The sequence below is a fragment of the Ruditapes philippinarum genome, unplaced genomic scaffold, assembly GCF_026571515.1.
Source record: "Ruditapes philippinarum isolate M1 unplaced genomic scaffold, ASM2657151v2 ctg14882_1_1_1_1, whole genome shotgun sequence".
NCBI lineage: Eukaryota > Metazoa > Mollusca > Bivalvia > Venerida > Veneridae > Ruditapes > Ruditapes philippinarum.
The window spans coordinates 4681-20597 of NW_026860727.1; the positions used below are offsets into that span (position 1 = coordinate 4681).

The 15917-nt window shown below is 30.8% G+C and overlaps 1 protein-coding gene across 1 annotated transcript; it reads right to left on the reverse strand.

Annotated features, from left to right (window-relative positions):
* Positions 1–244: 244 nt before the first annotated feature.
* On the reverse strand, positions 245–13979 carry LOC132713191 (uncharacterized; the record flags this gene model as incomplete). The annotated part of the gene is given in 3 exon segments (XM_060695677.1): positions 245–362; positions 1340–1491; positions 13711–13979. Coding segments are annotated over 3 exon segments (312 nt in total), but the record flags the coding sequence as incomplete, so codon positions are not given.
* Between the last annotated feature and the right edge of the window lie 1938 nt (positions 13980–15917).

Consider the following 15917-nt stretch of genomic DNA (forward strand, 5'->3'; position numbering starts at 1 on the left):
CCCTGAGCCAGCTCAGATGAGCTAAAAAGAAATGATCATAGAGAAGATAGGAAAATAAATTAAATAGGGGACAAAGACATAAAAAGAAACAATATATAGGGCGATGATAACTGAAGAAATAGACTGCGATAGTTATGCATCTTATATGAGACAAAGAAACTTGAAATTGAGATCTCACATTAATAAAATTTACAATCTATATATTTATATTGTTTGTTCTGCACATTAATTTCTAAATCATTACCGGCCATCTGTTAAAGGCGAATGACAAAGGGTTAGTAACCGACTCCCCGATGAACGATGCTGCTTGGCCAGGTGTTAACGGCGTATTGGACGGTCGTCCGGAAACTGGTCCCTCCGAACTAAAAAATTTAAAAAAATAAATGACAACAGTATTGTATGTAAATCGTCACTCTTTTACAAAGTAAACGAAGAATAATTCAAGAATTTAGGATTGCAATACGCTTTTATTGTCATTATAATAATAGGGCGGAAGCTAAAAGAATTTATAGAGATCCGCATCAGTCCATTTCGCATTTACTGCTTTATGCCTAAAAATTGCTAATTTTTATTTCACAAAAAATCTTAATTTTTTTTGGTATCTTGTTACAGTTTCAAAAATTACTCATTTGCCTGCCATAATGATGAACTATCTTTGCTTCTTTCGCTTTGATTGTTGGCAATTGGTATACTCATTTAGTGAATTAGTTTTTTATATGGAAGTCAAAATACTTCTTCGTTTACATTTTGCTACCTATACACATTCAGCGCTACTTTCTTTAGCTGTTAAACATCTAACATGCTCTAAATCCATTAATATAAATTAACACATATTTGACATTTTTAAAGAATTTGATTAATATGGATTTCAGAGGCACATTAGTACATTTTATATTTAAAACATCCCAAGATATGAAAACTGATTCTTCTCTAAAGGAATACATGTATATAATTTTGTTTTTATTGTCAAATTATAAAGAGATTAAAATGTGATTCAGATGGCCCTTAAATACTGTAATAATGTTGAAGTCCCAAAAACTTAGGGTGTCATTCATGCTGGGAAATGTGCATTTTGTTCAGCCTGCGACCCGAAAAGGCAAAATGTATGGAAAATTCAGTTTAATTAAACGATTGTTACACATCAAAAATGGTTAATAAATTAATCACGAAATAGAATTCATCCATTATGCATATGTAACACTGGAAAAAATTGTTTGACTTCATAAAGTTAGGTATTTTATCAGCCATTTTCTGGCCAGACCGGAAGTTGAACTTGATTCATGGAACCTTTATTTTATTCCTTTATAATTCGACAATAAAAACAAAATATTTGTCTTACCCATTTAAACCGTCTACAACTATTTCAAATATTAGGGCACACCCGACGGTATTTTCACAAGATTTATCTGAGCAACACGTGGTGTTTATGTTGTTATTGTTGTAACCAAGGATACCCACGTAAAGATGACCAATGCAATAAATTGATACGACCTGAAGAAAAAAGACAAAACATACAAAAAATTACACAATGTTGATATGGTTTATTTACAGAAAATTATAAATGATCTTGGAATTAAACAAAATCGAGTTTTTTCATGTTAAAACATGGCCTCACACATAATTTTGAAGATAAATTGTTGTTTTGTGGCATTTCTTTTTATGGTTTTCATTAAATTAACAGTATCAACCATAGTTTGAGAATGTTTTAATGGAAGGATTTGTACTGTTTTGTAGATAGAACCCCCTGGGATACAACCGTTGGGTATTTCTTGATATTGCACAGGTGTAATATAAAACGTCAAGATCAAAGAAGACCATCACGTATTTCTTCAATATATTACAGATGATTGGTGACGTCATATACGAAGGTAATGCACGTTTTACGTGCAATGACTAATAATTTAACGTTAACTCTCAATTCTGAAAAAAGATCGGTGATTTTTGCTAACTGCTAAATAAAAGTATAGATTTTAGAGTGCTGAATTGAAACGTATCCATGCTATTTCGATAGGGAAACAAGTCCGTGAACGCATGGAAGCCTTGAACTCACGGTCTCTGGATTGAGAAGTATACATGTTAGCCACAAGGCCATCAGACTCCGCGATAACGTTTTTTTACTTACATATATCCACTTAATCTAAAACTATATTAAAACAATCCGATTGTTGACCTTGGCTCATATATAGTACTATATGCCGGTGATGATGTTTATGGTATTAAAATCAAGAGTGTTTCCGCAACCAAAATATTCACTATATTAGAGCTCTCAACATCAAAGATACTTGTCAACACTTTTAAACATTGTAAACAGGCTGTCGTGCTTGTGGAAATTGAGTTTGATTTACAAGTATAGTGTGTGCTCGGTATAGTTTGTTAGAAAAAATGGAACAAAAAATGTAGAGAGCTTTGTCAGTTTTCAATGTAACGGTATCTTCTTGTGGCATTGAAAAAACGATACGAATAAAAAGTGCTGTGCACCGCTTTAACATGCCGTAGTAGGTGACGTTATACTCAGTGGACCTCCCTTGGATAACCCCAATATAACCTGTCAAGAATCTTGATTGAACGCAATAATAATGCACCACAACCCGGCCCCCAACTCTTCATAAATTTGCAGTAGCCGTGTATATTATTACATGTAGTTATAAAGATTTTTGACAGGTTATTTGTAACTGTGCTAACGGTTATATTGCGAACAATCGTATATATACGGCCATATAACCTGTCAAAAATTTATAAAACATTTATAATACAGCGTGCATCTTGTTTTAGAGAAAAAAGTGAGATTTCTTCGCCACGTATAAAAAACTTTATAATACCGCACGTATGTAACGTCGCTTTTCATCGGATAATCGTGACGTTTATATACTTTTTTATAATACTGCACGTTTGTAACGTCGCTTTTCATTGGATAATCGTGACGTTTATATAGTTTTTTATAATACTGCACGTTTGTAACGTCGCTTTTCATTGGATAATCGTGACGTTTATATAGTTTTATATACACGGCTGTTGTCGATTTATGAAGATATCTTACTTTTTTTCTCTAAAAAATGATGTTTGCTGTATTATAAATTCGTTATAAAGATTGTTGATAGGTTATATGACCGTATATAAACGGCTGTTTGCAATATAACCCTCGCCTAGCGGCTCGGGTTATATTTACAAACAACCGTTTATATAGGGCCATATAACCTGTCAACAATCTTTATAACTAATAATATACACGGCTACTGTCGATTCATGAAGAAATCTTACCTTTTCTCTAAAAATGATGTGTGCTGTATTATAAATTCGTTATAAAAATTGTTGAAAGGATATATGGCCGTATATAAACGGTACGAGCGGGCACCTGGGTAGAACCACCGACCTTCCGCAAGCCAGCTGAATGGCTTCCTCACATGAAATATTTCGACCCGAGTGAGGATCGAACCTACAGCGGTGAGTGACCTGTGATCTCAAGTCAGCGACCTTAACCACTCGGCCACTGAGGCCCCGCTATAGGACCATATAACCTGTCAACAATCTTTATAACTAATAATATAAACGTGTCGACGATTATCCAATGAAAAGCGACAATAAAAACGTGCAGTACTATAAAGATTATATAAACGATACGATTATCCAGTGAAAATTGATGTTACAAACCTGCGATTTAATAGTGCCAACGAATCAATGGTATTTTTGTTAAATAAAGAAATTACTTATGCAAATATTTTCAATAACGGATAAATACTCCATGTTATCCTCTAATAATAAACTTATATTAAATGTTATTGAGATCTCAGTTTTGTAATAATAATAATATTGAGATCTCAGTTTTGTAATAATAATAATAATAATAATAATAATAATAATAATAATAATAATAATAATAATAATAATAATAATTATAATAGAAATAATAAAAATAATAATAATAATAATAATAAAAATAATAATAATAATAATAAAAATAATGATAATAATGATAAAGAGCCTCTACTGAGATTTTTGTTGTTGTTGTTGTTGTTGTTGTAGTAGTTGTTGTTGTTGAGAATAACTATATATGGTGCAAACTGAGCTAAAATATGAAAAGCGTTTTTAAAACAGCTTTTAACTGAAATAGTGCATAGAATCGCATTAAATATCGATATTTTCGCATATTTCTTTACTAGTTTTTGGATATTGTTTCAGTTGATTTATGCAAGAATTGAAATTCTTATGTTTTTAGCCTTGTGGATCTTAAGCCGAGCTCATATTCAAAACGTAAATATTAAAATTCTAGCAATTATATTATGCCACTATACATATGTGTTTGACAATTTAATATAGCCTTCACGCAAAAAATCAATTTTCTGATTAACACAAAATTCTTATATTTAATTTGGGACATGATATATTGCATGTCCCAGATTCAAAATATAAAACGAATATATTCGATGAGCTAATATTCAACATCATTCTACATATACTGTCATAAAAAAACATTACTTAAGTGATTATTTTAACAATTAGAAATATATGAAACTTAAATCGCTTACTTCATAAATGTCTTAAATTTTTTTAAAATCCACACTTACTAATTAAGTTACCATTAAGCCAACAAGATATACCTTAATGGGAGGATCCTAGATAATGTTGGTATAACTTTTGGTCCAACCCTTTTGTATGTACATTATAATTATGCTTAAGATAATGATGTTAGATTGTGTAAATTTATCATGTACAACATATACAATAAGATATTATTAATCTATATAGATACCTTTAAATGCCTTTACTATGCTAATATTAAGTATTATAAGACTAAATAAGTCAGTCTCAAACAAATTATGCCAATATAATCATTGTTTACCAATAAAAAAACTTTTTTGTGTGTGTTTAATATCGTTAGATTTTTAATATGCTTATATATTCAATATTACAAGTCCTAGAGTCCTAAAACTAAGAGTCCTAATTTGGGTGAAATCGGTAATTACAACATCAAAACTGTTAAACATACAAACTTTAAAGGTAAAATTCGGGATAAGAGACAATCCAGTTTGTCTGTAGACATACTTTTGTCAAGTCTTAATTGCAACTTAATTAATCTTTGAACAAAAAAATACCAACTAGAAAAAAATGCGGCTGTCCCGCTGTTTATTTAACTGTTAATTTCTGTATCTTTTGAACTTTAAAGGCTCTTTGCCAGAAATTAATGCGTTTTTTGTAGCATTTAATCTCAAACATTAAAAGAATAGTATCTAAAAATCGTGATATTCAATGACTGAATAAATACGGAAATACGGGAATTACATTCGGCTGCCCATGCAAGTATCAAACGCCCTGCTGCGGCAACATACAAAAAGCCACAAACATGTCGGCTTGAGAGGTTAGTTAGACAAACGTTACTATGTAAACCCTCTTGAGAAGAACATGGGAGTTTGTAAACAGTTATTATATTATCTCACATTTTCATGTTTAACGTAACAAAAATGCGTGACCCGAAGGTTACGAGCTCTAACGAATTCCGATGTCCCTACCTTACATGATAAACGAACGGTATGTGAGTGACCCATAAATATTACAGTGCCACCATATGTCGTTGCCTGCACATTAATCAAAGGTTGAAATCTTAAAGGTCTGTCTTGACCGGATAACAAATTGATGGGACGTAATGTTTAAGCAAATACTTCTTATTTTCTCGTAAAAGTTAACAATGATTATTAACTAGTATTACATTAAAATTTAAGTTCACGTGACCCCTAATATTTGTCCCCCATTTGCAGTGCTAATGGTTAGAAACAGGACAAGTAAAATATTTAAATAAGACTTAAAATGTATCTAAATAGTGTGTTTGTCAGCATATATTAAAACCTTTTTGATCTGTAAATTAATTTGGCATCATATCTTAGTTAATGTTTAGTTCGTAATGAATTAATATTTCGTAATAAAATAGCATAAATATTTTTATTAACAGCGAAAAAACGTGCTGTTGAAGGCTCGAAGAAATGTCATTCATTATAAATTATCATTACAGCGCAACCTCTATAGAACAAACGTTTATACGGTAATAACGATATCACTTTTTCCCCAAAGAAAAACTTTATAAACAATGTAGCAACCTCTTAATAACGACCAAACTGGTGTTGTTCTGCGGAAAGATATACTGCTAAATAATTTGTTGCATGTTAATCCGAAAAAGGCCCATTATGCCCCGGAATTGTTTTAATTTATATTTCCTAAAAACTCCTTATTTTTGATTTCCTATTATAATTTTGAAAAGGTTACCAAAATTTTTTATCGGATTTAAGCAATTAGTACAGTTATAGTGATTCAGTTTTTATATGGAAGCCAAAATACTACTTTGTTTATATTTTGCTGCTTTGATGAGAAATAATTTCTCACAATCAGCGCTTCTTTCTGCATGTATAGCATCTTACATGGTCTAAAATCATCATTTAAACGTTGAAAAATTCTGTAGTCCCGTTCTAAAAAAGAATGTTTTTATTCGTTTCCGAGAAATAATGTGCCTGGTTTCATGTAGTCCCATGAAGCGGACTTGAGAATGGAAGCTTTCTTCAAAATCGCGTTTACAGTGAACATTTATTTAAATCTAATTGGTGAAGAAAGTCTGAAACTTATTTGAAGTAAGCAGCATTTTTGGCAGACACCTTAAAACCCAAAATTTTCATATCTTTTTTTCAATATTCAACATGTCGTGTCATAAGTTTCGTTTTGTCTAAGTAAAAAAATCACAATTTCAATTGACCATGACAGTGAAGGTCACTTTAAGGTCTAGGTCATAATTTATATCAAGGATTCAACATGTCGGTTTTGACATTAGCGTTGGTTTGCCCTAGTATGAATCAAATCCCTTAGTTATCATAAATTCAGCTTATTAGTCGCCGGTAGAAACCGGCGACTATATTTGTAACAGTTTAATATTATACCTATGGTAGGAGAAGGCCTTAAAAACTGAGAATAAAAGCATATAAATTATTGAACAATTAAAGACCACATTTATGTTTTAGTAATCTTTAAAATTCAAACATATAATAACGTTGCTCAATGAAATGAAATATACAAATATTGACATCTTAAAAAGCAACTGTGCATTTTTTATAAAATGAATTAAGAACGTATCCCTATGGACAAGTCATTAAACTTAGTGATACTTTTACTTTTTTCTAAGTGTCATGCGGTGCTATTTTATGACAAATAAATCGTGCATTATATTTGAAATGATACTTTCAAATTATTTGGTTGTTTATATCTTATGAGACCTATTCGATTTTATTATTGTATTTATAATAATTAACAGGTTTTCCCTATTCTTTTGTAAGAATCACGTGACTACACGTTGTAAGTAAGTGTTATAAAATCTATTAATAGTAACAAATTGCTGATAAGCCATACAGGTAATTTGCGATGTATGGCAGCTGATAAAGTGAAAATCATAGTAATTTTGTATGAATAATTACAAAGTTATTATTCGTTAATCAGTTTCATATTTTATATCATTAGAAAGGTCTAGATACTCATTTTTTACACATTAAAATAGATTTTCTTGGTAAAGGGTTTCTGTCCTGCTGACGTTAAGTTTAGGTTAAAGATTACAAAATAAATGTATGCTAGTGGTAACCATTCGGAACTGCCTCGGCTATTATCTATAATAACTGATAGTCCTTATCCGAAGACTGACGGAAAGGGCCGAGTAGTTGCGATTGAGTGGTAATCGTTGATTTCGTTATAGTCCGTCGATTTCCGTCGCACAGGTTTCCTGTAGGGAGAATAACCCTGGATCCGGAATCGTATTAGAAAGATCTACATAGAGAAAAGTATAATCTTCTTTAATCTAAATTATCTTCATGTTGATATTTTATCGCACTGAAAGGCAATTAATTAAACGTTAACTATATCGGATGTAACGACGGGAATATTGATTTCAATTAAATTATATATTTTTTCGATATCGCTTAAGAATAATTTTTTATTCAGACACCACTTTTACAGTAGAATTGCATTGTTTCATGCAATAATTAAACATATATATTTTCATAGTTTCTTTGCAAATATTCGCTGATTGGTAATTATTTGTTGGTCATTATCAGATTCTGAACAATTTGGATTTCAATGTATGGTACAACGGTATATGTATAAAGTAGAATTACAAGTATTATTACTAGCATATCACTTGCCTTATAAGCCTCGATGGCAAGGTGTAAGATTTTTAGTTTATTTCAAATTGAAGACTGTAGGTTCGATGAGGTGATTTTTTATGTTTTCTATATTTTTTTTTATATTTTGCAAAACTTTACCAGTATGTATTAAGCCTGCTAATCACAATGTAAAGTCGTACACATGGCAATAAAAAATTATCAAAATTATGAAATCAATATATGAAAACTACAAATAGGCTTTGTCCAAGATTCGAACTTGCGCCTACTAGGTCACAACTTGGTCATACTTACCACTAGGCCATCGAGCAGTATTAATTGATATACATGTATAATTATACTTTCAATAAAATCTTTAACATTAATCTTAATAAGTTACGTAAACTAACAAGCATCCCCGAAAATTAATGAATCTCAGGTCAGTATTGCCAAACAATACTTGCTTATTTAATAATGATAACAGTTTCTTGACAATATTGCTAAGCAAGTTTGCTTCAAATATGATCTTGTATTATGAATAAATATTACTCAATATATTGTTCCTCTCTTCTTTATACTTGAACCATTAAACTGATATTAACTTATATTTATGATAATACAATTAATTTTCTATCCGGCGAATTGATGCTTTAGCATCAAAATCTCTACTTGTTCAATCAGTAGACCGTAAACAGTCAAGAAAGGTCAGTTTCAGGTAAAGTTTAGATTTAAATAATTCAACATTAAGGTTGATTTGTCTAAATATGAACAAAATCCGTAAATAAATAATATAGTTAATACCCTTTAAAAAAGAACAATAATTTGACCTTCACGGTCAAGATCATTTAAAAGTCAAGGTCAAATTTGAATTATTTAACATGTCGGTTACGGTCACAAGAGTTGTTTTGTCCAATCAATGGCAAGCATGAATCTAATCGGTAGTAGAATGAATTAATTTGACATTAAATGTCAAGGTCAATTATTAAAGGTTACGGTCAGGTTTAGTTTACAGCCTTTAAGGTCGTGTCCTTAAGGTTATTGTGAATCCATTCATTAATTACAAAGTTATAGACAATTATAGCAAAATCGTTAAAAATTAAATAAGTTGACCTTCGAGGTCAAGGTCCTTTATGAGTCAATGACAAATCCACTTTAATCTCCTGGGCAGTCTTGTCCTAAAAATTGTTATTTTAACAAACACTTGCAAGGTAGATATGTCATTTTCATTTACACATTATAGGTGATCACAATATGAACATATAGTGTCATTAAAAAAAAACTAGCTTTTTTTTTCTTTAAAGAAAAGACCAACTTTACTTAACCCTTAATAGGGAATACAGCTTCCCATACAAAGTTATTCATTCTTTTTTTCAAATTAGACATAGTCGGTAAGAATTTCATTGATTTCAATAAATTTCTGTGATTCAAATATGTTACTCAAGGATGAGCATAGTATTTAAAATTTAAATATTACTTGACTTGACTTGATGTCGCTGATGGCATGTAGAAATATAAGCAAGTTTTAATATGACACCTATTTATAACTGATAATATGAATTTAGTCGCCGTTATTTGTCAATCTATAAATTGCTGAATTGTCAAAATGATTAAGTCTTCAAGGATAAATCCATTTTGAATACCTGAAGTCATTTACTATAATCTGTTCCTAGAGAAATTGATATGGAAAAATGCAATATAGACTTCACATTCGAATAGTTTGAAATCACATAACATGTAATTGATATTAATCTACGGCATAATTTACTATTCAATTTTGATTAAAGGCCCATTATTCCGCCGAAAATGCTTTAATTTTTTTGTTTCTCAAAATCTGTTTATTTTTGGTTTAGTTTCTCTACTTGTTATAGAGTTTGTAAGCGAACAGCATGGATCCTGATCAGACTGCGCGGATGCGCAGGCTGGTCTGGATCCATGCTGGTCGCAAACCCATTATGTTGGTTTTGTCGTGACGCGGCTCAAATATGTATAGCATCTTACAAATCCTGTCCGACCTATTAAACTCCAAAAGTTAGTTTGTTGTACAAGTATAAAATTCAATTTACAATACATTTCAAATCGAATGAATTTAAAAAATAAAATAAATGAAAAACAATTATCATAAAGATAATGCTCATCTTTACGTACAAATCTTTTACTGCAGAAAATTGAAATCTAGGACATTCTTACTGAGTATATCTAATTTGAATAACTTTGTTTGAAAAGGAAGCTGCATTTCATATTACTGGCCAGGTTAATTTGGCCTTGTCTTGAAAAAAAATAACTGCACGTTTTTTATGGCACTATGCATGATTACTAGCATGCTTATATGTTTCTAAACCGTTACTAACGAAGAAAGTCAGCTTTGTATATCACCATTTGTCACCATCAATATCATAGTGGTGATATAAGTATGTTATAAGTAGCTAGCTCAAATCACGTAAATGTATTTATTAAATTGACAGTAGTTGGAATAAATTATGACCAAAAACTTACACGACACTGCAGCTGCGCATCTCCAGAATTATGTCAATTTTTTTGTTTTTGAAAATTGAAATTATTTTTTCAATGTACTTAGTAAAGTTTACAAATAATGTGATAATGTCTAGAGCGGCACTTAATATCCACAAAGGAAAACATGTAATATAATAAAATTTATAAAATGGTTATAAACATTGTCACAATTTGGTTGAATTTGCAAAAATAATTCAAAGCGTTACTTACATTGTAAATGTTCACACTGTTCTTGAACATTCAGTGCGTTTTTTATGATTTTAATATTTGAACATTTCTTGTGTGTAACTTCAGATACAGCTATCGGAATGCTGCCTGTGACAATTCTATATTTAGAAACATTATTTGAGCCGTGTCATGACAAAACCAACATAATGGGTTTGCGACCAGCATGGATCCAGACCAGCCTACCCATCCGCGCAGTCTGGTCAGGATCCATGCTGTTCGCTTACCAACCCTATTACAAGTAGAGAAACTGAATTGCGAACAGCATGGATCCTGAACAGCATGGATCCTGATCAGACTGCGCTGGTCGCAAACGCACTATGTTGGTTTTGTTGTGACGCGGCTCATTTCTTCTTTTATGTTCAATATCTTGGACATTCAGTAGATAGATAATCGTCAGTAAATAAGTGTATTATTGATAGTTACAAAATAAATATTATTTTTGACAGATGGTATGGCCTAGAATACACGGTTGTTTCCTACATAACCCGAGCAGCTAGATTGGGGAAATATGAAAAGGTACATTATTAAAATTATACTATGCTCATCCTTGAATCACATAATTTATTGAAATCTATGAAAATCTTACTGAATATATCTAATTTGAATAAGAGAAGGAATAAACTATGTATTGGAAGCTGCGTTCCCTATTACAGGTCAAGTAAAGTTGATCTTTTCTTTAAAAAAAACCCTGCTAGTTTTTTATGACACTATTCATATTCATATTGTGGCCCTCTACAGTGTGTAGAATTTGAAACATTACATATCTACTTTGTATGAAGTCAAAACATGTTTAGTTTTATATTCACAAAGATACTGTGTAGCAATTATCAATATTTTCTAATATCAAATCTGAGCTTAGTATAGCTTTAAAACATAGACGATTTCCACAACGTTTCAAACGTGCATTATTAAATGCTATACACGTGTATTTGAACGAGCACATTGCAAAACTGTCAAAATGAGAGTAAAAACAAAGACGTTATTTACTTTTGAAATATAATGGGAAATAACATTTTGTCTTCGAAATAAGGTAAAATTTTCAATATAAAGATTTACTTAATGTTTTATAAGTTAGGCCGCATAGACCAAACCTACAGAGTTAAAACTAAGTTTTGTTTTTATGTTTTCATATATTCAAAATATAAAAACTTCAAAATGTAATGGGTATTAGTATCCAAATATACGATATAGCGACACCATGGCAACAATATTACAGAAACAACATTGAACACCATTTATTGTTGCTTTATCTTTTTTCTTATTGATAATTTGGAAACGAGTGACTGATTTTCTCTGAACATGTTTCTGTTATATACTGTATTTCAAGACATTTTCGCGGAGACAAATATTTTGTGTTATTGTTGTAATTTGTTTACAATGGGCGAAATCTGTTCTTGAAAATCAGTTACCACTGCAGAAGTAACACCAATTCATAAACGGCAGTCTATTCCGGTGAAAAGTTCGATATGCATCTTTTTATGCACGAGTCTTATCATTTTTTTATCCCGATAAATTAAATAGGTACAAGCCTGGACTAATAACAAGTGACTATTTCCGTAACACAGGTATGCTGTATATGTTTTTCTATATGATAAATATATGTATAATCCGCCCTAAGAGGACTAGCTTATGTCGTACCCATTGAAAATATTATAGCATGATGTAAAACAACCGTTTAAATTAATCACCAAATTTGTTACGTTTTCGGTTGAAGTTTTGAAAAGCTATTATCAGACGACATAAATTATAAACATCAGCATGAACAGAAAATACGAGTTCAATGTGCTAGCCTTCGTGTCTTATTGATGCATTTCGCGGTCATAGTTGAATATAACAGACTATGATTTATATAAATTACGGGTACCATGAAAACTGCGGATCATAGTTAACATAATTCACGGCTATACTGAAACATTTGCGGAACACATTATATTATATATAAATCAAAGACATTTTTGAATGCCACGGATATATTATTAGTTATAAAGATCGTTGACAGGTTATATGGCCCTATATAAACGGCTATTTGTAAAAATAACCTGAGCCGTTAGGCGAGGGTTATATTGCAAACAGCCGTTTATATACGGCCATATAACCTGTCAACATTCTTTTTAACGAATTTATTATACAGCAAGCATCATTTTTAGAGAATAAAAGTAAGATTTCTTCATGAATCGACAGCAGCCGTGTATATAAAACTATATAAACGTCACGATTATCCAATGAAAAATGACGTTACATGCAGTATTATAAGAATAAATGTCTACAGAGCATTATTCATATAAAACGTGGCTAAAATAAAATACCTGCGATTTATTATTCATATAAACCTCGGTCTGCGAATCATTAATATTTACGTATATAATATAAATTGAGTTTTTTTTCCGTATACATTTATTTTCACTGAAACTTTTATATCAATATCATTGAGTTTTCATAATGTTCTAGGGTAAATTACTTTGACCGGCGTGTTGTTTTCATGCACTTCCGGAGCTATAAGAATATCTACTTGTTCAGATAAGTTCGAACTTCTGAGTTCTGGAAACTTCCAAATTTCGAACTTTTTGGTTACTCTCACAATTGTACGGTTTTCAGAAGTTAAACTTTAATTTTAAGACGCCACTGGTTATAATTATGTAAGTTGCCATTAATTCTACTTGTATTGAAGAAACTGAAAGTTTCCACTGCAGAAGTAACAACTTCTTCTCCGTGGAAGATGAACACACAGACAAACTCCAAAAGGGACACCTTTGTTTAAATGCCACATCATCAAAATAATTATATCTCTGTGCAAGCATAGACGCAAAGACTTAATTATTAAAATATCACCAACACCTTTTAAATATCTCACCTGAAGTAATAATATCAAAGCAGCCGAAAACAACAGCCTCATCTTGAATTAACTTCCGGTAGTTGTTGCTTTCGTTTCCCGTAGCTCACTTTTTTCCCCTCGATGTATGAAGAAAAATATCACAAAAGTTTTGTACAGATATATAACACACCGGTAATTTGTATAAAACGATTAACAAACTAACCATACGAAAGTTTACATATTTGTGAAGGTAGATGCACCGAGAGAAGATTCTGATTACAAGTTTAACGGTAAACGAGAGTGTGAGAGTATATCTGTAAAATCCAGTCAGGATTATCAGTTGAGACATAGCGGCGGATGAGTACGCCGGGTTACTCAAATATTTCACAATGGTCAAACTTTCTCTCAATGAAATATGCGACCTTTTTTAAAAACTATTTCCTTTGTAAAAGTCATTTGCGTATATGACACATGTTCCCATTACGAAATATTGTATGTGTTGGTCTAATTTTAAAAACGGTTACAAAATACAAATTGTTTGGCAATATTGACCGGAGACTGAATTATTTTCGGGATGTTTTTTCGTTAGTTTCCGTGATTTATTACGATTTACCCATTAATTTTTTATGTCCTCGATACTTTCATTTTCATAATTACGACCAAGATGGCTTAGTGGTAAGAAGGATGGTATTGTAATCGTGAAGTTGCGGGTTCGATACTCGATAAACATTTTATTTAGATTTGTTTTCCTTAAAAATACATGCAGCATTAGTGAATGAATGATTTGATAATCCGTTTATTTTTGTTTTTAAATTTTAATTAAGAGGTTAACTAGTTACGTAACTAGTTAACCTGATAACTAACTAGTTAATTAAGAGGTTAACTAGTTACGTAACTAGTTAACCTCTTAATTAACTAGTTACTTATATGGTTATCTGGTGGCAGAAATATGCCACCATAGATTGGCTTGCACAAAAACATAATAATCAAGTTAAATGCAAAATAAGGTAAAAAAAAACCAGAAAAGAAAATATAATGTTTAATTAAGATTCGAACCTACTATGAATTCAAATTGAAACTGAAAGTCTTGAGGCTTTTTTTGGCAAGTATTGTGTTATAACTTCAGTTATACATAAATCATGTAAACCGTTATGCCATACTTTAAAATCCGAAAGATTTACTTCGGAATCCGGTAATTACCAACAAAAGGTCATTGAAAATTCAAATGTCCTACGTCAATATTGCCAAATAATAAAATTGAAAAAAATCCTTTCATAATATTGCAATCATCAAAAAATCAGTCAAGGTTTTGTGTAGGAAACATACTTTTTTACTACCACCATCGAAAATGAATATATAATATCTGCTTTTGAACTAATATAACAGCTTATTTAAAGTTATATTACCACTAAATATAATAATAAAATAACCGTCTTTAATACAGAAAGAACTTTCTTCCTACAGCACATTAATATTTCAGATATTTCAGTCCATTGTTTTGAGAGAATATTATCAAGTACAAAAGAAATTATTCTTTCTAATTTAAGCAAATTTACTAGCATTTTCATGTCTAAATTTAACTAGTATAAGTTTTGCCATAGAGGAAAATAACGGCGCTTTACTACAAGATTCCCTTTTTTTCTAAATAAACGTGTTATCATATGACACTACTTAATTATCATGCATACATTAGTATCAATCACCTTTTTAATGCCAAAACATATGTTTTATCCACATGATACAGCATGTAAATATTTCACAAGTTTAAGAATGACATTCTTTTCCATTGTAAAATTACAAGTATGAAATTCATGATTTTCACGTGCATGAACCACCAACTCTCCCCACCTAATCAAAATAAATTAATTTTGTAGAAATCATTTAGTTGATTCAAACATTTCATAGTAAAACATATATTTGCGCAAAGTACTCATCGGTATAGTAAATTGATTATACCATTATTGTTCAGAGTTAAATGTGTTGTGTAATTAACTATTTCACATTGCGAATTGTGTATGGACTTGAAATTATAAGGACGTACCTTTAAGAATGCCATTTTTCTCCTAAATAAATATTAATATTTATTTCCGGATTTTAAAGTTAATGAAATGTTATGCATGGTATACTTAGAGTCTTTATAGGGCTTACTTATCATATTTGTCTTCTGTATGTGATATATTATCAATGCCTGTATTTTACTGTACATTTTAATGATTATCTTCAAATAATATTTACGTAGAATGTTA